Raw genomic sequence first — 21,382 nt, 5'->3', positions numbered from 1 at the left:
GGAAACTTATACATGTATTACTTAGTGAAAGAAGCCAATCTGAAAAGGGTACACTCTATGACATTTTGGATCCCAACTCTATGACATTTTGGAAAAGGCAAAACCATGGAGGTCATCAAAAGATCCATGGTTGCCAGGAGTTAGGGGGAGGGGTGGATGACGAGGCAGAACACAGAAGACTTTTAGGACCATGAAACTACTCTGTACTATACGCTATACTATAATGGTAGATATATGTCATTCTGTATTTCCACAAATCTACAGAATGTGTTAACATGCAGTGAACCCTAATATAAACTATGGACTTTGGGTGATAATGAGGATCAACGTAGGTTCCTCAGTGATAATTTATGTACAATTCTGGTGGGGGATGCTGATAATAGGGGAGGCTATGCATTTGTGGGGGCAGAGGATACAGGTGAAATTTCTGTACTTTGTACTCAATTTTGCTGTGAACTTATAACTGATCTAAAAATCAAAGCCTAATATTAAAAAATATATTCCAAACCTTATAATTAGTGAAGAAACTAGTTAGAAGACTGAAGGTGTTGAGAGAGAGGTAGGGGAAGGCCGGACAGTTAGCTGCCAAGAACTCTTACTAAGGAGAATTTCTTTGACTAATTCATTATGGACCAGGACCTGACTCTCAGCATTATGGGCCCAGAAATTCACTCAAGGCTTCACAAATAAGAGTTGGAGATGCTGAGTTACCCTTTTCAAACTGCTAAAAGACAGAAGTAGACAGGCTACAGCACTGTGGCAGACAGAATTCTCAAGGTGGCCCCCACTCCCCAAAGATTCTTATCCCCTGATTAGTCAAACACTAACTAAATATTCCTGTGAAGGAACTATGCTGACCAGGTACTAATTAACTGACTGGAAAATAGGCGATTAAGCAGGTGAATCCACTGTAATCACATAGGTCTTAAGAGACAGAGAAGAGTCAGAGAGATCCAGCACAGAAGTCATGAACCAGGAGAGGTCAGAGAGGCCAAGTGTTTCATCAATAACCTTCAAGGCCTCCCTGCTATTGGTGGCTTTGAATATGTACAAAGGGGGTCAGGAAACTCTAAAGGCTGAGAGCAAGTCCCGGCCAACAATCAAGAAGGAAACAATATCATATCTCCTACAACCTCCAGGCAGTGAATTCTGTCAACAACTTGAATGAGAATGGGAAGGGACTGAAAGTGGATTCTCCCCTAGGGTCTCCAGACAAAAATCCAGACAGACCAACACTTTAATTTCAGCCTTACGGAATCTGGAGCAAACCAATGAACATAATTGGTGTTTTGACCAACAGAACTGTGAGATGATAAATTCCTGTTGTCTTAAGCTGTTTCATTTTTGATAAGTTGTTATGACAGCAAGAGAAAACTACACAAGTATCAACCGATTAATCCATGATGTGAAACTACTGTCAAGAAGATGCCCAACCAGCATTCCTTCCTTTAAGAAAAACCAACAAAGGAGGCCAAATGTAAGAAAACTACTTGGTGAACCAGGAGATAGGCTCTGATAACAGACAAAGGTACTGTATACATGCCTGCCAAGCATACCAGATATTTACTTTGGCTTAGTAAAGTGCCCACTCCTCCGGCTAGATACTGGAATGAATGTTGTCACTTCAGTCGTGTCTGACTCTATGCGACCCTGCCAGCTGTCCATGGGATTCTCCAAGCAAGAATACTGGAGTGGGTTCCCATTTCCTTCTCCAAGATACTGGAAGGACACTACTAATATCCATCCGTCCCTCATTCCTTCTTTACAGGTGTCAAAAAAATCAATCAAATTATAGCCAAGTCTTACTCTGGCCTATGAGTCAATCTATCTCTTCAAAGTGATTTTATGTATTACTATATCATTGATCCTATATTCAATTTACAACTTAACTCTCCGAGGGTAACTAATTTCTCCAAAGCTGAGAAGGTGGAGCGCCAGACATAAATCTCACCACTGACCACACGAACCACATAAAAATACCATTAGCCAAACACAGCAACAATACATTTACTATGTTTATAAACAAACCTAGAAAGCAGCACACCTCTGATCCTTACATAGTAAATCTCAAAGAATACTTCCTTTAAATTCCTTCTAAATTAAACCAAAAATCTAAGTATGTAAAATGATTTTCAGACTTGAATGCTTTAGTAGATCCATAAAATCCTAAAAAGCTTATTGGGCAATGATTACCTAATTCAGACGTGGGGAAAAGAAAAGGCAGATACTTGCAGATGAAGAAAGAATAATATCCAGTATAAAATTTGAAAATGAAGGGAAATTCATACAACTTCATTACCATTATTTCATAAGTATGATCACTTTGATGTTTCTTGTACTCAAATCCTCGCGTGAAACACTGCAAAAGAAACAAAAATTAAGTTACCAAAAAGTTACATTTTGAAATGCTTTCTTAAAGGATAGATGATGACTGGTGGGTATTTTACTCTTCAATGAGTTTTTAAGAATTCATTTACTCTTGTTTGCAGCCACAACTCAAAGGTTAGGTTCATGATCACAGCTTTTCAAAGGCCCTCATAGAGAAAAAACAACAATCTGGGAAAAAAGACTTATTCCTAGGACAACTCCTCCTTTTAGAAAAGCATAAGCCCTGGAAGCAGACTGTCTAAATTTGAATCCTTGCTCTTAGTGTATTTCAGCAATTCTAAGATATATTTTGTCATATTTTAAAACTCTGAAATGTGGATTCATCTTACAGTGAAAAGTATATTACAACTTCCATCAGCCATTTTTACACTTTAACATCTCTGAAACTGGGATGTTTCTTTTAATCAATAGCATTCTGGATCTGATAAAATATGGTATTTGCTGTGTGACCCTGAAGCAATTATTTAACCTCTCTTTGGCCGAGTTTCCTTTGTAAAATAGGAGTACTAATCATTACTTACTTCCTAGGGCTGCAGTGATGATTTAAAAGTTAATTCATGCAAAGTACTCAAAACAGAGCCTGGCACAGAGTAAGCACTTATCAGTACTGCTATTACTATCATCAGCGACAGAACACTCTGTTCCTTTGTCACCTGCCCAAACATCACTCTTTAATAAGATAAAAAACAGTGTCACAGGGGCTATCAAAAGGAATAATCCTCCAATTCTACTTCCTGTAGTCCCAATACTTGAAATCTACTGGCAAAAACAGCATTAGGTTGATAAGGAGGAAGTGGAATATTCAACAGACTATCTCATCCATCGTGCTCTGTTCTCCAATTTTTCACTGGTAAAATGTGTAATTAAAGACTGACGGAAAAAATAGATTTAACAGGGTACGGTCCTTCTGAGCAACTGAAAGTCATCACTGAATTTACTATGCCTATAAAACTAGGCAAGCCTCCCCGAGTTACCTGTAAGCAGAGGAAAAAAGGAGGTGGACCACATTCTGCACACTTGATATAAGGCTCCATGAGGTAGGAGGAGCAGCCTCGGCAAGGTGGCTTATCAGAGGGATCATCTAGAACATAAAGAAAAATTACTAGCTTTAAAACACCATATGACTATCTTCAGCACCAGAAGCTAGAAATCTGCAAATGATTACACAAGGTAATACACTGTGCTGAAAAGTTCATGGAGACAAGATGAGCTCATTCCAAATAAGAAAACACAAAAATGCTCTGGAGAAGGAAACGGCAACCCACTCCAGTACTCTTGCCCGGAAAATCCCATGGACGGAGGAGCAAGGTAAGCTACAGTCCATGGGGTTGCGAAGAATCAGACAAGACTGAGTGACTTCACTTTCACGTCACCATTGAGGAAGGCTTTCTTATCTCTCCTTACTATTCTTGGGAACTCTGTATTCAAATGGGTATATCCTTCCTTTTCTCCTTTGTTTTTCGCTTATCTTCTTTACACATCTAATTGTAAGGTCTCATCAGACAACCATTTTGCCTTTTTGCATTTCTTTTCCTTGGGGATGGTCTTGATCCCTGTCTCCTCTACTATGTCAGGAACCTCCATCCATAGTTCTTCAGGCACTTTGTCTATCAGATCTAGTCCCTTAAATCTATTTCCCACTTCCACTGTGTAATTGTAAGGGATTTGATTTAGGTCATACCTGAATGGTATAGTTTTCAATTTTTTTTCTGTTTTACATATAATACAAGCATACGTTTTGTTCTGAGTTTTCTTCAAATTTTAAAATTTTACTGATTAAATAAACTGATTATACACCTATATAATGTTTTCAATTATGAAAATATACCTTTTTATTCAACTAAATTGAATAGTTGTTCTAAAACTTTTGATTTCAAAAGTAGTTATACTTTGTAGTGTCAACTTGAAGATAATTTCCAAATTATCTTAAGGTAGCTTAAACCAAGGATTCAATTAATTAATGGATAATCATTGGATCCCTAATTAATTTGTTAGACAGAATACTGAAACATCCAAACCATTGATTAATACTTGTAACTTAAAGTTTATGTATTTTTACCTATTTTCCTATGTTACAGAAAAGCTATATCTTTGGGTGATGTTATTGAGTGTTCATTTTTGCCACTTTAAGGAAGTGTAAAAGGGATGTGTAGTTATCAAAAACTTCATTTTGCATTTATTTTCACAAACTGTGCTAATCTGTTAAATGCTTGCATAAGAGGACAGCTCTCCCTATTATTCACTCTGCAGTCCACTGTTTTCTATGCAAAATAGAAATTACTTTTGTTAAAAATGTTTAATTAATGTATAATGTACATTTTTTGTTAAAATGTATAATGCGAAATAGAAGTTATTTACTTTTGTTAAAAATGTATAATAAATGTATACTTAAGACAAAAAAAAGAAAACACAAAAATGATGTTCCTTTTTATTTCAGGCAGCTTTGTTCCTTCCTACAGTACCTACTATTTCAAGCATTTAAGCAGATATGGCACCTGCAGAGAAACAAACACAAGTTTTAACTGGAAGTCTCATAATGCCCACAATTTATTTTCCCATGGGAAAATAATGTCACATACCTACCTAACACATATACAGTTACAGATAAAGCCCATCTGACAAAAATGTTAATAACTGCTGTATCTGGGTAATGGGCTACAAGTAATCACTGTACTATTGTTTCACGTTCTTTACAAGTTTGAAATTTTTCATAATAAAAAGCTGGGGGCAAAAACTCTAATTATACATCTTGAGATGTACTAATTTATACTTGAGTTGGGAGTTAAACCTAGGACAGCTCCTTCCCTTTCTCTCACAGTAAGCAGAGAACAGAGCAGACTTCCTCCAGTTCCAATGACAGTACTGTCTCTGAAATACCAAGGCAAGGAGTACAACCCAAACTCTCTAAAGTTATAAAAACCCATACATGTGTGTCCCTGGCTGCCCCAAACTGCCACTCTCCAGTCAGGGCAATATAGCACAGTTGTTCTCTTGTGATCCACAGGAATCTAAGAACACAGGCTTTGAAGGTAGAGAAGGGATTTAATCTGTTTGGCCTGGGGCAAACGTTTCTCACATTCTGTAATATAATGTTTCTTCCTAAAATCCAAGAAACACTCTTCAAGGCACCTTTCCCTCCTTTAAGTGGTGATTATTCTTCTTTTCTTTTGTTTCTAAATGTAGACCTGTAGAAAGGTGACAGAGGAAAGAAAGGTAATCTTTCTGGCCATAGCTTCAAAGTAAATATTTGGAACAGAAACTACCCCATTTCTCCCATTTAAAACAAAAATGATTTTATATTAAATGTCAATTTTTATCAAATTACCTTCTTCCTCACATCCTTTTAATGATACGTTTTTCTTTCCTCAAATTTTCTTCAACAATAACAAAAAAATTGACCAATGACTGACCTAAATAGCTTTTAAACTCTTGTGTCAAGAAGTAATTTTAGAAAAAATAATCCAACTTATAGTTTTAAAAATTTTAGACAATAAAAGAATGTCACCCTCTATTAACATTCTGATTTCCAGCCTTTCTTCCTTGTATGTGTGTGTATATTTAACAAACGTGAGATACCACATGTTTTTATAGCTTGTTTTTTTCCCACTTGACAATATATTCTCAACGTCTATCATGACAGTACACATAGATCTCCCTTATTCTTTTCAATGGATGAATAATATTCCAGTATATCAATTAGCTAACCTAGTGGTTTTCAACTGCCTCCTAGGAAAGCACTGTATAAATCTGAGGAGATGCTTTCTTGTTGCCATAATGACTAGGGAGCACTACTGCACTTAGCAGGCAGGGACCAGGGACGCTAGACATCCTACAGCACTCAAGATATTACTACACACCACAGAACTGGCCTGTCTACTGCACAACTTTCAAATGTCCCACCAGATGTTCAAGTAGGTGAAAACTTATTCATAATTACATGACCTGAAACCTAATTACACATTAGACAAAATGTTTTTGTTAGCTCTAATATGTATTGAATTTTCCAGGAAGGCAGCTGCATTACTTCAAGGGGAGATTTTATCTTGTTGTGTTCAGAATTTTACTAAGACTTAACTCAAGTTGTGGTATTTCTGAATCACCAATGCAGCACGCATGCATCACTGTGCACTTGTAGTTGTAATATGCACAGTGATTCAACATATGAATACAAGCATCTGATGACTAAGGCATTATGTCTTCCACTGTAATGACTAAACATATTGAGATAGGTATTATTTTCTTATAAATTACGTTATTATATATTACTTCTTTTATTTATCCTTTATAGTATAGTTAGGGCATTATTTTTATTTCTTTGAAATCATGGGTATAGATATGTTATCTATGCATTTCATTTCCAAATAGGAAAAGAGGCATTAAAAACATAAAAATCAAACACGGAGTCTCCTAAGATTGAGAATCACTAGTCTAACCAGTTCCCTACTGTTGGGCATTTATGTTATTTCCAATTTTTCACTATTATAAAAAATGCTGAAGTCAATGTTCCTGTACATTAGGTTGGTGCAAAAGTAGCTACAGTTTTGCACTATTGAACCTTGCCATTTGATATTGGAATAATTTCTAAGTAAATGTGGTTACGTTATACAACATTTTAATGCACACGTCTTGCTTTTTTTTTTTTTTGATAATGACTTAATACTTGCTATTTATTTTAGACTATAGAAATAATAGACAAAAAGCAAATTCAAGTGATTTTTTTATTCAAGTTCAAAATGGGTCGTAAAGCAGCAGAGACAATGCACATCAACAACACATTTGGCCCAGGAACTGCTAATGAACATAGAGTGCAGTGGTGGTTCAAGAAGTTCTGCAAAGGAAATGAGAGCCTTGAAGATGAGGAGCACAGTGGCTGGCTATCAGAAGTCAACAACCAATTGAGAGCCATCATCGAAGCTGATCCTCTTACAACTATACAAGAAGTTGCTGAAGAACTCAGTGTCGACCACTGTATGGTCATTTGGCATTTGAAGCAAATTGAAAAGGTGAAAAAGCTTGATAAGTGTGTGCCTCATGAACTGACTGAAATTTAAAAAAAAAAAAAATCATTCTGAAGTGTCGTCTTCTCTTACTCCACACAACAACGAACCATTTCTTGATTAGACTGTGACATGCAACAAAAAGCGGACTGTATACAACAACCAGCAACAACCAGCTCGGTGGCTGGACCAAGAAGTTCCAAAGCACTTCCCAAAGCCAAACTCCCACCCAAAAAAGGTCATGGTCACTGTTTGGTGGCCTGCTGCCAGTCTGATCTACTATAGCTTTTTGAATCTCAGCAAAACCATTACATCTGAGAAGTATGCTCAGTTTACTGATGAAATGCACCAAAAACTAAAATGCCTGGTACTGGTCAACAGAAAGGACCCAATTCTTCTTCATGACAACGCGTGACCGCATGTCGCACAACCAAGGCTTCAAAAGTTGGACGAATTGGGCTACGAAGTTATCTGCCATATTCACCTGACCTCCTGCCAACTGACTACCACTTCTTCAAGAATCTTGACAACTTTTTGCAGGGAAAATGTTTTCATAACCAGCAGGAGGCAGAAAATGCTTTCCAAGAGTTTGCTGAATCCCGAAACATGGATTTTTACGTTGTAAGAATAAATAAACTTATTTCTTGTTGGCAAAAATATGTTGATTTCAATGCTTCCTATTCTGATTAATAAAGATAACTTTGAGCCTAACTATAATGATTTAAAATTCATGGTCCAAAACTGCAATTATGTTTGCACCAACCTAATATATAACATTTCACATTTTGTTCCTGAGGATTTCTATTTTCCTATAGCTACAACCGTTGAGTATGCAGAAAGTTTCTGATACATATAGCCAAACTATCCCTCACAAAGGATTCCAGAACTTTGCTGTAACCTAGGAGGAGGGAAAGACTTTTTTTTAACAATCATTCAAAATCCAGAGGCAATAAAAGAGTAATAAATTTGACTACATAGATAAACAAAAATCTCTTTTTTGGCAAAAAAAAAAAATAACTAAATATAGAAAGCAAATAAACTAGAAGAAAATACTTGTAAACATATCATAGACAAAGGGCTAACATCCTTAACATAGAAAGAACCTTTAAAAACTGAGAGAAAGGAACTTCCCAGGTGGCACAGTTGATAAGAATCTGCCTGCCAATGCAGAGGTCATGGGTTCAATCCCTGGGCCAGGAAGATTCCACATGCCACAACTACTGGGCCCACGTGCTGCAACTACTGGAAACCCAGGTACTCCCAGAGCCTGTGCTCTGCAACAAAAGAACCACAGCAATGAGAAGTCTGCACACCACAACAAATAGTCATCTCCACTTGCTGCAACTAGAGAAAACTTAAGAAAAGCAATAAACACCTAGCTCAGCCAAAATAATTAATTAAAAAAAAATTGAGAGGAAAAAAAAAGAACCAAAAATCCTATTGTGAAAGTCATGAAGATGTAATTACGAAAAAGAGAGATGAATATGGACCTTAAACATGAAAAGACATTCAACTTCACTCATAATAAGAGCAATCAGCAGAAAGTTCTCACCCATCAGACTGGCAAAAATTCAAAAGCTTGATAGTATAGTTTCTCAACAAGCTGTAGAGAAATAGGCATCTTCATATATTGCCTATGGAAATGCAAAATGGCATAACTCCTATATAAGGGAATTTAGCACTATCTGGTGATTGCAGCCATGAAATTAAAAGATGCTTACTCCTTGGAAGGAAAGCTATGACCAACCTAGATAGCATATTAAAAAGCAGAGACATTACTTTGCCAACAAAGGTCCGTCTAGTCAAGGCTATGGTTTTTCCAGTGGTCATGTATGGATGTGAGAGTTGGACTGTGAAGAAAGCTGAACACCGAAAAATTGATGCTTTTGAACTGTGGTGCTGGAGAAAATTCTTGAGTCCCTTGGACTGCAAGGAGATCCAATCAGTCCATTGGAAAGGAGATCAGTCCTGGGTGTTCACTGGAAGGACTGATGCTGAAGCTGAAACTCCAGTACTTTGGCCACCTCATGCAAAGAGTTGACTAATTGGAAAAGACCCTGATGCTGGGAGGGATTGGGGGCAGGAGGAGAAGGGGACGACAGAGGATGAGATGGCTAGATGGCATCACCGACTCAGTGGACATGAGACTGAGTAAACTCCGGGAGTTGGTGATGGACAGGGAGGCCTGGCACGCTGCGATTCATGGGGTCGCAAAGAGTCGGACATGACTGAGCGACTGAACTGAAATGTCCATTTATCTTTGGACACAGGAATTCCACTTCTAAAAATCTACCTGAATATACACCTCCAACAATACCAGGTTACGCATTAGAATATTAATTGTAACTGCAAAAAACTATATTGATGTCCAAGCACTGGACAGAAGTTGATCAAACTATGGTATATCCACATAATGTAGTAGTATGCAACTATAAAAAAAAAAACTCCACAAAGTAATATAGTATTTCCAGGATACTATTAAATGGGGGCGGGGGAAGATGCAAAGATACATAGTATGCTATCTTTACAGTAAGAAATTAGGAAAAACAAAATATATTCATTTCATGAACCCCAGTGCTCACTGAAGCACTATTTACAACAGACAGGACATGGAAACAACCCAAATGTCCATGGACAGATGAATGGATAAAGAAGTTGCAGTACATATATACAATGGAATACTACTCAGCCATAAAAAGGAACAAATGAGTCAGTTCTAATGAGGCAGGTGAAACTAAGAGCCTGTTACAAAGAGTGAAGTAAGTCAGAAATGGAAAAACAAATACTGTATATTAACGCATATACATGGAATCTAGAAAAATGGTACCGATGAACCTATTTGCAGGGCAAGAATAGAGACTCAGACACAAACAACAGACTTATGGATGCAGGAGAGGGTGGGATGAATTGAGAATGTAGCACTGAAATATATACATTACCATATGTAAAACAGATAGCTAATGGGAAGTTGCTATTCAACACAGGGAGCTCAAACTCGTGCTCTGTTGACAACCTAGAGGGGTGTGATGGGGTGGGAGGAAGGTTCAAGAGGGAGGGGACATATGTATACCTATGGCTGAATCATGCTGATGTATGGCAGAAACCAACACTACATTGTAAAGCAATTATCCTCCAATTAAAAATAAATTTAAAAAATATATATATACATGTCTGTCTTTGTGAAAAGAAATAAAGGACAGATAAACTAGAAAACAATGAAGCTGGAAACCTATGAAGGGCTGAATGAGAGGGAATGGAATGGAGTGGAAGAGAAACATAAGGAGTAACAATTATATACATATATAAATCTCCACAGTTTTGACTTTTGGAAGTATATTTATGTTCTACAAATTAAAAATTAAATCAGTAAATATAGGAAAGAAAAACTAAAAGCAAAACAAACAGATAAACCCAAAAGTATTTCAAAAGAATACTGTAGCCACAATGAGCACGGGGAAAAAAAAGAACCAATCCAAGCAATTTATGAATATTTAACAGACCTTCAGTACTGGGTGATGCAGAGAATTTTAAACAAATCCTGAATTTGTTGAAGTATGTCTGCTTTATGTTGTGGTACCCACAGAGCAATTCTGAAATAATTCTGGATGTATTAAAAGACTGAGCAAATGTGCTGATGTTTTGGGAGCCAGGGTTTTCACTAATGAAAGGACACAAAATAAGGAAAAAACCTATAAAGATAAACTGGAGGTATCAATGTGAACTCATGATTTCTTAAAAAGTGTTATCTATAGGTATATACATGTATTTGTGAATATATATATTGGTATATATGTTTATAGCATATACACACATATATCTCTGAGCTCTGCGGGCCAAAAAAGCCAAGATGACAACACACTCTAGCAGCAATAAGCAATGACCAGATCGTAGTTTCTAATGTCATTCCTCTCTAAAAGGACCAAGGACTCCTCAGAGAAGTGGCTAATTCCAGGGCTGGGTGATGGGAGGTAAGATGCACCTGGAATGCGGAGCCATACCAAAAAGTAAGGAGATGCTCAACAAAGTGATGGAGGGTGGGGGCAAGTCACAAGGCTGCAAGAGACACCTTGAAGGGACTCGCAGCAGTCAAATTAGGACAATCTGAGAACCAAAATAATTAAGTATGAAAATAAATTATAAATCATTGAGAAAGCAGCAATTCATGCATCCATACTTAAACAAATAAGTGAAACAAGAGGTCTCTTGACAACAATAAAATGCTAACTAATAAATATATAGAGAGTGCTAGAGTACTGGGGTCTGGGGAAAAAATCACTTTGTAACCATCATAGTAAATGCAAAAATCATCAATGGATGCTAACTAGGGAGAAATTCTGATGAGGAACAAAATATTTTATGGTCTGAGAAAGTGTCTCCTTACGGGTTACTTATTATACGTAAGAGAAAAAAACAATTATACGGTGAAGAACTTAAATGCACACCTTGACTGGGTTTTCAAAATTAATATCACTAATGAGGGACACAGCAAGACCAGACAAACCCAAAATGAGACACCTCTATTTTTAAAAAGGGAGGAAAAGGCCTGATTCCCCAAAAGTATCAGTCACTAAAGACAAAGGCTGTGAAAATGTTTCAGTTTAAAGGAGTTAAACTTAATGCAAGACATGACCTCTGACTGTATCCTGTATGGGAAGGAAGGAAGAAAAACACCATAAAGGACATTACTGAGTCAGCTGACAAAACTGGAATACAGATGGTGGGTTAGAGAAAAATATTTTATCAACGTTATCTTACAAAAGTTGGTAACTCTACTGAGGTTAGAACAGAATATCTCTAGTCTTAAGAAATAAACACTAAACTAATTGAGGGTAAAGGCCATGACGTATGTCCCTTAGCCTCAAATGATTCTGGGGAAAAAAATGGAGTGTGTCTACTTATATACACATATTTACATAAGTAAATGTATGTATTTATAGAGATAATATATGCAAATAAGGTAAAAGGTTTACAAAAGGTGTATGGGGATTCTTTGTACTATCCTTCCAACTTTCCTTTGAGTTTGAAATTATTACCAAATCAAATTTTTAAAGTTTAGTTTACAAATTATTTTAAAAATTTAAAAATTATTTTTAAAAGGTAGACTGGTTTCAGGTTACACTCCCAGCATGGGGATAATTCATTTAGGTTTTCTTTGTATATAAAATGAGATTTAAACTAGATGTGCCTGAAAACTCCACTCTGTCCTAAATTTATATAGGGAGTGTGATGAGTAAGCAAATTAGATTTCCCCTTAAGAAATCGCTTAAGAGTCTACACTCCAAATGTGCCTCTCTAATTCGTCTCATTGGGACGCTACTAACATCTAACAGTGTATTTCTATTTCTGCCAAATCTCTTATCTTCAGAATCAGAGAAAAAGTAATATTTTTTTTCCTCCACAGTTATGGCTGCCTGGATTTATTTCAAACATACTCCATAGTTCTCTGCACTATTATTACACTGTAGCTTACTCTGAGAATACAAGTTCTGCTAAAAACAGAGGGCAGGAGCATTTCCTTTATTCCACCATTGACATTATTTCTTACCAAAGCACCTGAAATATATTATTGGTTCTAAAGCTAAATTCCAACTGCTTTTTTCAGTTGAACTATGGGTTAATCATACTATGCATGGTCCATCTGAGCTTAGTTTTCTTATAAGACCTAGGGTGATATGTTTGTGTCAAGTGTTCAGTGGGCAATCAGTAGTATTGGTTGATTTTATTTTGATTTGATATTCTTATTCTTTTAGGATCATATTCAAATGGCTCTGTTTAACTTCAAAGTACTTATTTTTCTTCTTTGATCAACTTCCACTTTAGTTTACTGTGAATATTAACCTGGGACTTGTTCCCACAGTACTTACTGCTAAAGGAACCCAATCGGTCCATTCTCCAGTTGGCAAAGACTCTGCTGCTTTGATCTTCTTTAATCTGAGTTGCTTCAGGGAGATTTCAGAACCTGCCAACACATACACCAAAGCTGATGACCACTCCCTGTGAAGAAACAGAAGTGGCACCTGGATAAGGAAATAATTCAAAGGGACAAGATAAAGAGAAAATAACGCAATGTACTCAATTGTACACATCCTAGTTTTGTTAAGGCTAAGCAAATTATTTTATCTCTATAAGCTCGTTTCCTCCTCTGTAAAACGAATATGCTACAATCATATCTACCTCCTAGAGCTGTTGAGGGTAAATATCAAAAGCCACATAAATAATATACCATAGTGCCTAGCCCATACTCAGTCCTCTATAAAGGCTACACAGTTCTAATAAACAACAACTGATTTTCTCTGCCTGGCATCACTTCTCTCCTTAGCCCTCCATCCTTTGGAAAACTGACTCTCCCACATCTCATAAGGCTTTGGTGGGACTGTGTATCACAATACTCTATCCTCCACCTCCACAGCAGCTAAAGCAATCCAATCTGGTCTTACAGAAACCTGAATATTGAGTAAGATACACAAGGACAGAGGGTAGTTGGAGCTCAGTCATTCACTAGCCAAAGAATCTGGTCCATGAGATCTGGCTCTTTGAGGCCATCCCCAAGGGTGGCCTAACTGTTTAAGCTTTTTTTCTTTTTTCTCATTTCTCTATCTTTCCAATAATACTTTAATCTGAATGAACTTCTATTACTAGAAAAGTTAGGAATCCAATCTATTACAACATACATTTTGTTCACTATAATTTATTATTTGAACGAACTTTTTCCCCCCTATATTTATTTATTTGATTGTGTTAGGTCTTAGTTGAGGCCTGCAGGATCTAGATCCCTGACTAGGGATCGAACCTGGGCTCCCTGTATTGGGAGCGCAGAGTCTTAGCCATTGGACTTCTAGGGAAGTAGGTATGTACAATATACCAAGTCACCTTTTTGAAGACATAAATGAACTCCTATCTCACCCTAAGCTAAAAAAAATCCCCCCTTTCTAATCTCCCATAGCCTTTTATCTCTTTCTCTCTCTCTTTTCTTCAGCATTGTTTACATTCTTCTTTGTGAGAATTACTTCTGAATGCATATTTTTCCCACTCCTAAACTAACGAAAGCAGGGACCACATCAAATACAAATTTGTTTGTCTTCAAGTACTTGGTACATAGTGCCAAGCAGAAAGAATTCAATAAACACAAATGTAATGGACAAATGAGGGCTTCTCAGGTGGCTCAATGGTAAAGAATCTGCCTGCTAATGTCAGAGATATGGGTTCGAGTCTGCCACGACTGAGTAACTAAACAACAACAATGGACAAATAAATATTAGTTCTACAAAAAGGTTAGTTTATCTTTAGTTCTCCGACAGTGACTTTTTTCACCTGACAGTTTTAGCTTAGAATAAGTCATCATTAAGTGTATACAACGCTCAGATAACGCTGTCAATGAACTTGTCTCCTTCAGGATGAGTCGGAGTAGTTCTCCCTCTGCTCCAAATCCGAAAAAATGAGTTTGAAGAAACACGAGTTCAGTAAGAGGTATTATGCACTCAGTAACAAAATAATGGCAGTTGCTCAGTCATGTCCTACTCTGCGGCCCCATGGCCTGTAGCCCATCAGGTTCCTCTGTCCATGGGATTTTCCAGGCAGGAATACTGGAGTGGGTTGCCATTCCCTTCCACGGGACCTTCCCCACCCAGGGACTGAACCCGGATCTCCTGCACTGCAGGTACTTTACCGTCTGGGCCACAAACAGCGAACATTTATTGAAGTTTTCTCATAAGCTAGACACTGTGGCACCACTGTGTGTGGATTATCTGTGAATCCTTACAATCTTCTGAGGCATGGAACTTCTTCGTGGTTTTTTTTTTTTTTGGCATGGAACTTTTTCAAGGAGGGAAAGAAGCCCTGAAAGATTATTCGCACAATGTCTTACAGTTAGTTAACAGCAGCGTCACTTCAACAGAGATTAATAGAGATGGGGAACTAAAGGAGGTACATAGCCTCATAAATGCTCCATGTTGTAAGCACAAGATTGCAGTAAGCAGAATATTCTTTCTCCACTCCGTTCTTCTCACTGGAGACATTACTGACGCTAACATCCATGAAAGGGTGGATGCTACCTCCAAGTTAACATTTGCCAAAGTTCAAGTAGTTACTGGGAGGAGGAGGAAAGGGGCGTGAAGAGCCTTTCCTCCTCGGTGTGGTACTGAGGACAGGGGCAGGCTTGGAAGAGATTCGCAGACAAGATTCGAAGCCTCACTTGGTCCCCATTAACTATATGACCTCGGGCGTCATTTTACTGGAGACTCAGACGACCTCAGCTCTATACACACAAAATATCTACTTGGAAGGCCTATCTGAAAACAAGGGGTCACGTCAGCCCTTTGTTGAGAACGGGATTTCGCACTCCACCACAGCAGCGACAGGAATGCCGAGGCGGAGACCCAGCGGGCCGTTCAGGGGGCGGGGCGCGCCGGGCTCGAGGCGGGGCGCGGCCCCAGGCCTCAGTCCCGGTCCGTGTCGCCCTCCCCCATCGCGCCGCGTGGCCCGCGCCTCACGCCCGCCCGCCTGCCCTCTCGCCCCCGAAGCCGCCAGGGCCCGCAGCCCGCAGCCCTCCCGCAACCTGGCCGCCCCTCGTAGTCCCTGCCTCCCACCTCGTCCCGCGAGTGGGACTCACGGCCCGCGGCCAACCGCCCCGCAGCGCCTCGTGCCTCACCTCAGCGCGTCCCCCCTCCTCCGCGCCGAGGAAACGCCAGCCGTGCGCGCGCCCGAGCTTTGCGTGCGCGCTCCCCGCGGGCAGCGCAGGCGCGGGCGGGCCGCGCGCCCGCCGCCTCCGCCCAGGCCCCGCCCCGGCCGTCGAAGCCCCGTCGCGGGTGGCGCGCCTGCCACCACCCCTGGCTCGGCCCCGCTCCCGGGCTCTCGCCGCGCCCCCGCCGCGGCCTCTTGCAGAGAGGCCTGAGAGGCTGGGACTCTGAGCCGCTTGCCCGAGTTCTGAGTGGGACCAGTAATTACCCTTTCCCGAGGGCGTGTTGCTGGTCGCCGCAGGCCGGCCGGTGGCTGGTGCCGCCGTTTTATCTGCTCCAAAGTGCGCTGAGCCGGAGCGGGCCAGTACTGCCCCGCTTTTGTGTTTTCTGACATTCCCACTCCCACCCTTGTTACAGCCTCGAAGGAGATCGAGGCTAAGCGCCTGGGCCCAAGGACGGCGAGCGGGGGTGGCCTCTCGAAGCCGGGTCTTGCAGTGCCGCTCGTGGATTAATCAGACTGCCTGAATGGTTTAAGGGTACACTGGGTACGTTTGATTCAGATGCTCCTGGAACGTCGAAATTATCATCTTTGGAAAGAACCATCCCCTCTTTGGGCTTCAGGGGCCCAGATTGAGGCGCGATGATGAGAGGATGTGGTGGTCCATTCTGATGTCAATCTTGAGGGCTAGGTATGTCCCGACATCTCTTGTTACTACTACTAATTATTGTAATAGCTGCCATTTGTTGGGTATTTAGTGCATGCCAGGTATTGTACAAAGGAGGTTGCAAACATGGTCTCATTTAATCTTCAGAAACAACCTTGTGGGGTAGACGCTCATTGTTACCATCCCCATTTTCCAGCTGAAAACCTTTAGAAGCTGCCTTGTGAATAACTTGGGATCACATGCTAGATCACGTATGGAAAGGGGATTCAAACAGTTGCTGGGCTTAACCATTATGCTACTACATCTGTTTAAGTCTTTCATTCATAAATTTGCCGAACCTCTTATAGAATTCATTTACACTTTCTGCCAGCGTGGCCTCTTTATTCTTTTTTTTTTTTTTAGTATCTGAGTCATACAAGTTCATTCTAAAAAAAAAAAAAGAATATTTGCATGAGCAAAAATAATGTGAAAACCAGCTTCCCCCATGTAATTTAACATTTTGCTATACACTGTTTTAGATATTTTTTGACATATCATTATTGACATGATATGCTTCATGTCAATAAATATAGAATAGTTTTACATATGTTGTATCCTGAAAATCTGTTTATTCATTCATTAATCAAATATTTAATGAGAAGACACTGTTGTACATGCTGGGAATTCAGCAGTGAATAAAAATTTCTGCCTCATATAATAATGGGGGAGATTGACAATAAGCAACACATAAACTATATTACTGTGTAATAGCTAATGCCCAATAATGTGGCAGGTTTTTTAAAAAATCAAGACAAAGGGATAAGAGTGATGGGATGATGCTGTATTAGATGGGGCAAACAAGAAAGGCCTCTACATCACAAGCTGAAATCTAATAATTAATGAGGGAGGTAGCTGTGTGGATTTCTAGAGAGAAACTGTTCTAGGAGAAAAGAAATGGCAATTAAAATAGCCCAGATTGCTTGGCATGTTGGAGAAGAAGCTAGAAATTAGAGAAAGAAATTGTGAAATAGGCAGAAGACAGATCATGTATCTGGTAAGCCACCGTTGGACTTTGGATTTTATTAGAATGTGACAGAATACCATGGAAGGGTTGAGAACAAAGGAATCATCGAATTTGTTTTAATTGCAGCCTTGGATTAGTGAAAATGAAAGTTGCTCAGTCCCGTCTGAGTCCTTGCGACCTCTTGGGATTCTCTAGGGCAGAATACTGCAGTGGGTAACCTTTCCCTTCTCCAGGGGATCTTCCCAACCCAGGGATTGAATCCAGGTCTCCTACGTTGCAGGCGGATTGTTTATCAGATTTGTTTTAAAAAGAATCACTGGCAGTTATGTGGCAAATAGATAGTAGAAGCATTAAAATTGCCCTTTCAATCATCCATTTTTAACAGTGTACTGGTGTTTCACCAACATCTTTACAACCACTCTCACCTCCACAAACAGAAACTGGCATCAAACATTTAGGACTTATCTTCATGTTTTTTTCTCCTAAACTGAAAGTTTTTGATACTGGCTAGGGCGTATATCCAGATCTGGACGTCATCATTGTCAACAAACTGAATATGAGTCATCAGTGTTGTACTGTTGTGGATAAACAGTCCCACATGATGCAGGGATCTATTCATTAGAAACACAGCATTCAAGCACCTGGAAATTACCCTTCCTCTTCAATTGATGTTAGGCCCCCATTAGAATTCTAAGCCCCAATTTAGTCATTGTGCTTAAGAAAGATGTGGAGAAATTAAAAATGCATAGTGAGGGGAAGGATAACAGGGATGAAAGCAGTGCTTTTCTCAGTTTCTGCCTTCAGCATTGCAGTGGCATCAGTTATAACATGAGGAACACAAATTTAGAGGAGAAATGAAAGATTCTGTTTCAGATCTGCTTTGCAACCTGCATATGGAAATGATATAAATAAGTTTGAAGCTAAGAGGAGAGACCAGGGCTAAAGTGGTTTAACTGTATTAGAACTGTTTCTTTGGATATAGGTTTTCTTTGTAAGCTCAGTACCCAGAAGAACCTCCTGGACAAATATTTGCAAAATGAGCAGGTAAAAGCAAAGGCATGTGTGAAGTCCTCAGGCAAAAGAAAGATTGTGTAAGGTAAAAAGAGGAAATGTCTAGTTTATGCTTTCACCAGAGGGCCAGGCACCTGAACATGACCTCTGTCTGAGTAGGGTGATAAGTCCCTATTTGCTCGGAACAGTCCTGGTTTAAACCTATTGTCCCCGTATAATTAGTGAGGTTGCATTTCACTCTTAGAAGTGTCTCTGTTTGTACAGTAAATTATATGGTCACTCTTTGAAGAAGACCCTTCAGGGTCCAATGTCTTTCTCTTTCTTTGTCATTTTTGCCCCCATCTTACTCTTCATTCTCCCACCAGGTAGAAGTACCTCCTTTTGCCCCTAGGCACTACTTCCAAGTTTCCTTTGCTAAGGTACCTTCACTTCAACTTAGACTTCACTTCCTCAGGTACATCTCTTCTGACCTCCCCAAGTCTGGATCTAGTACCCCTCTTACATGCGTCCCAGTGCACCGTCTGTTTAACCTGTCCTGGGAGAGAGAGCTCAGTACCTTGTTGCCCCCTCACTAAGCATTGTCTGCCAACGAACCTGAAAAAAACAACTCTTGTCCTCTTGAAGACAGAAAGTTACATTAACAATATTAAGACCAGTCCCTGTTGAACTAATATTTTTAAAGAGTGACCTTCAGGACAGACTAATAGCACCTTCTCCAAGCCCTTCCATTCTTCACTAACTGAGGAGGTTGACTTTTGAACTCAAATCCCAACAAGGAAAATTCCATCCTCCCATCAGGCTCTGTAACGTGGCTACCATCGATTGAGTCCAAAATCTGCCGAAAACTCCTCTCCCTCCACTTAATCACAGTGGTTAGAATCCGAAGTGCAGTTTCTGAGCCTTCCTCCCTACGAAAATGATGATCTGTCATTTCTAGTTACCTTGTCGTGAGTGCTGAAAGACTGGAAACTTGATCTCCTCTTTTATTTATTTTTCCTGTATCTTAGGTGGCTGTTTGTACTGTGCTATACAAATAGATAAAAACAGAACATCTGAAAATCTAGCCATGCTTTCCCCATTTCAACTTCCTTCCCTTTAAACTCAGATAACCCTGGTCAATGTAAATTAGCCAGAGATTTAGTTCTGGGAGCAGAGCTCTGTGCCAAATACAAGGTCTCTTAAAGACAAGGAGTTTCCTGTCATGCACTCAGTAGAGACGGCTCCACTCCACCAAAGGCCTGAGCCCAGGGATTGCAGCTCCTTAGCGCTCAGCTCTTTGAGTCCACACACTAGGAGCCTAGCGTGCTGCAGTCCATGGGGTCACAAAGAGTTGGACACGACTTCACAACTGAACAACAACAACAAAAAAAAACTGACTCCGCCACGGCCCAGCTCAGGGCTGGTCCAGCCTCTTCGGCCTCTGTTGCTGCCCCTTCCATTCAGGAGTGTTTCAATCCTCTTGTTTTCATTTGCTCCGTCCCTCCATATCTTTCTCCTTTTGTGGCCACCCTAGTCAAAGGAGTTAGGGAATAATAGTATTCCTTCTAGAAGGTTCCTAGATTGCTTTTTTTGGTTTTTTTAAATTAATTGATTTTTAAATTATTTATTTCTTTGTGGCTGCGCTGGGTCTTGGTTGCTTTGGGTGGGTTTTCTGTAGCTGCAGAGAGTGGAGGATTCTGTTTGTTGCAGTGCACAGGCTTCTCACTGCGGTGACTTCTGTGGTTGCGGAGTACAGGCTCTAGGGCTCAAGGGCTTCAATAGCTGCGGCACACGGGCTTGTTTCACAGCATGTGGGATCTACCAGGACCAGGGATTGAACCTGCATCCCTTGCCTTGACAGGCGGATTCTTAACCATTGGACCACTGGGGAAGTCCCTTTTTTTTTTTAAATTTACTTTTATTGAAGTATAGTTAAATTACAGTATTAATTACTGCTGTACAAGAAAGTGACTCAGTTACACATATATATACATAAATACATTCTTTTTCATATTCTTTTCTATTACATTTTATCACAGAGTATTGAATATAGTTCTCTCTGCTCTACAGAAGGACCTTGTTACTTATCCATCCCATATATACGAATTTGCATCTGCTAATCCCAAACTCCCACTCTCACCCTTTTCCTCCCCACTCCCACCTCGCCACCACCAGTGTATTCTCCGTGTCCCTGATTTAGGTTCAGTTGCTAGACTGCTCTTCTTACTTGATCACCCTCATCCATGACCATTCTGCCGAGGAAAGATTGAAGTACTTTTGCTAATCTACTTAAAGAAATATAAGGTCTATATATAGTTGTTTCTCTACACAGCAGTGTATCTGGGGTGCTTCTGCATAAGTAAGGACTCCCTAAAGTTTCCAAGTGGCGCTAGTGGTAAAGAATCTGCCTGCCAATGCAGGAGACATAAGAGACGTAGTTTTGATCCCTGGGTTGAGAAGATGCCCTGGAGAAGGGCGTGGCAAACCCACTCCAGTATTCTTGCCTGGAGAATCCCATGGGCAGAGGAGCCTGGTGGGCTACAGTCCATAGGGTCACACAGAGTCAGACATGACTGAAGTGGCTTAGCACTCATGCAGAGATCTCAAAAGTGAACAAGAAGGAACAAGTTCTGCTAAAGGACCCTATTGCAACCCATTCTTCAG

The 21,382-nt window shown here is 39.8% G+C and overlaps 2 protein-coding genes across 7 annotated transcripts in view; one reads left to right on the top strand and one right to left on the bottom strand.

Moving 5' to 3' along the window:
• TADA2A (transcriptional adaptor 2A) overlaps nucleotides 1-16,132 on the bottom strand; it is a 45,418-nt gene extending 29,286 nt beyond the window's left edge. For 3 of the 6 annotated variants that reach the window (XM_043902952.1, XM_043902957.1, XM_043902956.1), the window contains exons 1-4: nucleotides 16,033-16,081; nucleotides 13,250-13,402; nucleotides 3,363-3,469; nucleotides 2,300-2,359 (exon numbers count right to left, since the gene is read on the bottom strand). In XM_043902952.1, coding sequence (XP_043758887.1) covers nucleotides 2,300-2,359; nucleotides 3,363-3,469; nucleotides 13,250-13,274 — 192 coding nt within the window. In that variant the 5' untranslated portion in view covers nucleotides 13,275-13,402; nucleotides 16,033-16,081. Of the gene's footprint in view, nucleotides 1-2,299; nucleotides 2,360-3,362; nucleotides 3,470-13,249; nucleotides 13,403-15,970 lie in introns of all 6 variants that reach the window. The other 3 variants (XM_043902954.1, XM_043902955.1, XM_043902953.1) reach the window with 3 other exon arrangements.
• A 60-nt stretch (nucleotides 16,133-16,192) lies between these two features.
• Nucleotides 16,193-21,382, top strand: part of ACACA (acetyl-CoA carboxylase alpha) — a 276,125-nt gene continuing 270,935 nt past the window's right edge. Inside the window, exon 1 of the mRNA XM_043902905.1 lies at nucleotides 16,193-16,749. Coding sequence (XP_043758840.1) covers nucleotides 16,712-16,749 — 38 coding nt within the window. The 5' untranslated portion in view covers nucleotides 16,193-16,711. The remainder of the gene's footprint in view (nucleotides 16,750-21,382) is intronic.

Source organism: Cervus elaphus, chromosome 5 (genome assembly GCF_910594005.1).
Source record: "Cervus elaphus chromosome 5, mCerEla1.1, whole genome shotgun sequence".
NCBI classification, from domain to species: domain Eukaryota; kingdom Metazoa; phylum Chordata; class Mammalia; order Artiodactyla; family Cervidae; genus Cervus; species Cervus elaphus.
Note: the sequence above shows the minus strand (reverse complement) of the source record. Positions and strands in the feature narration are given on the sequence as shown.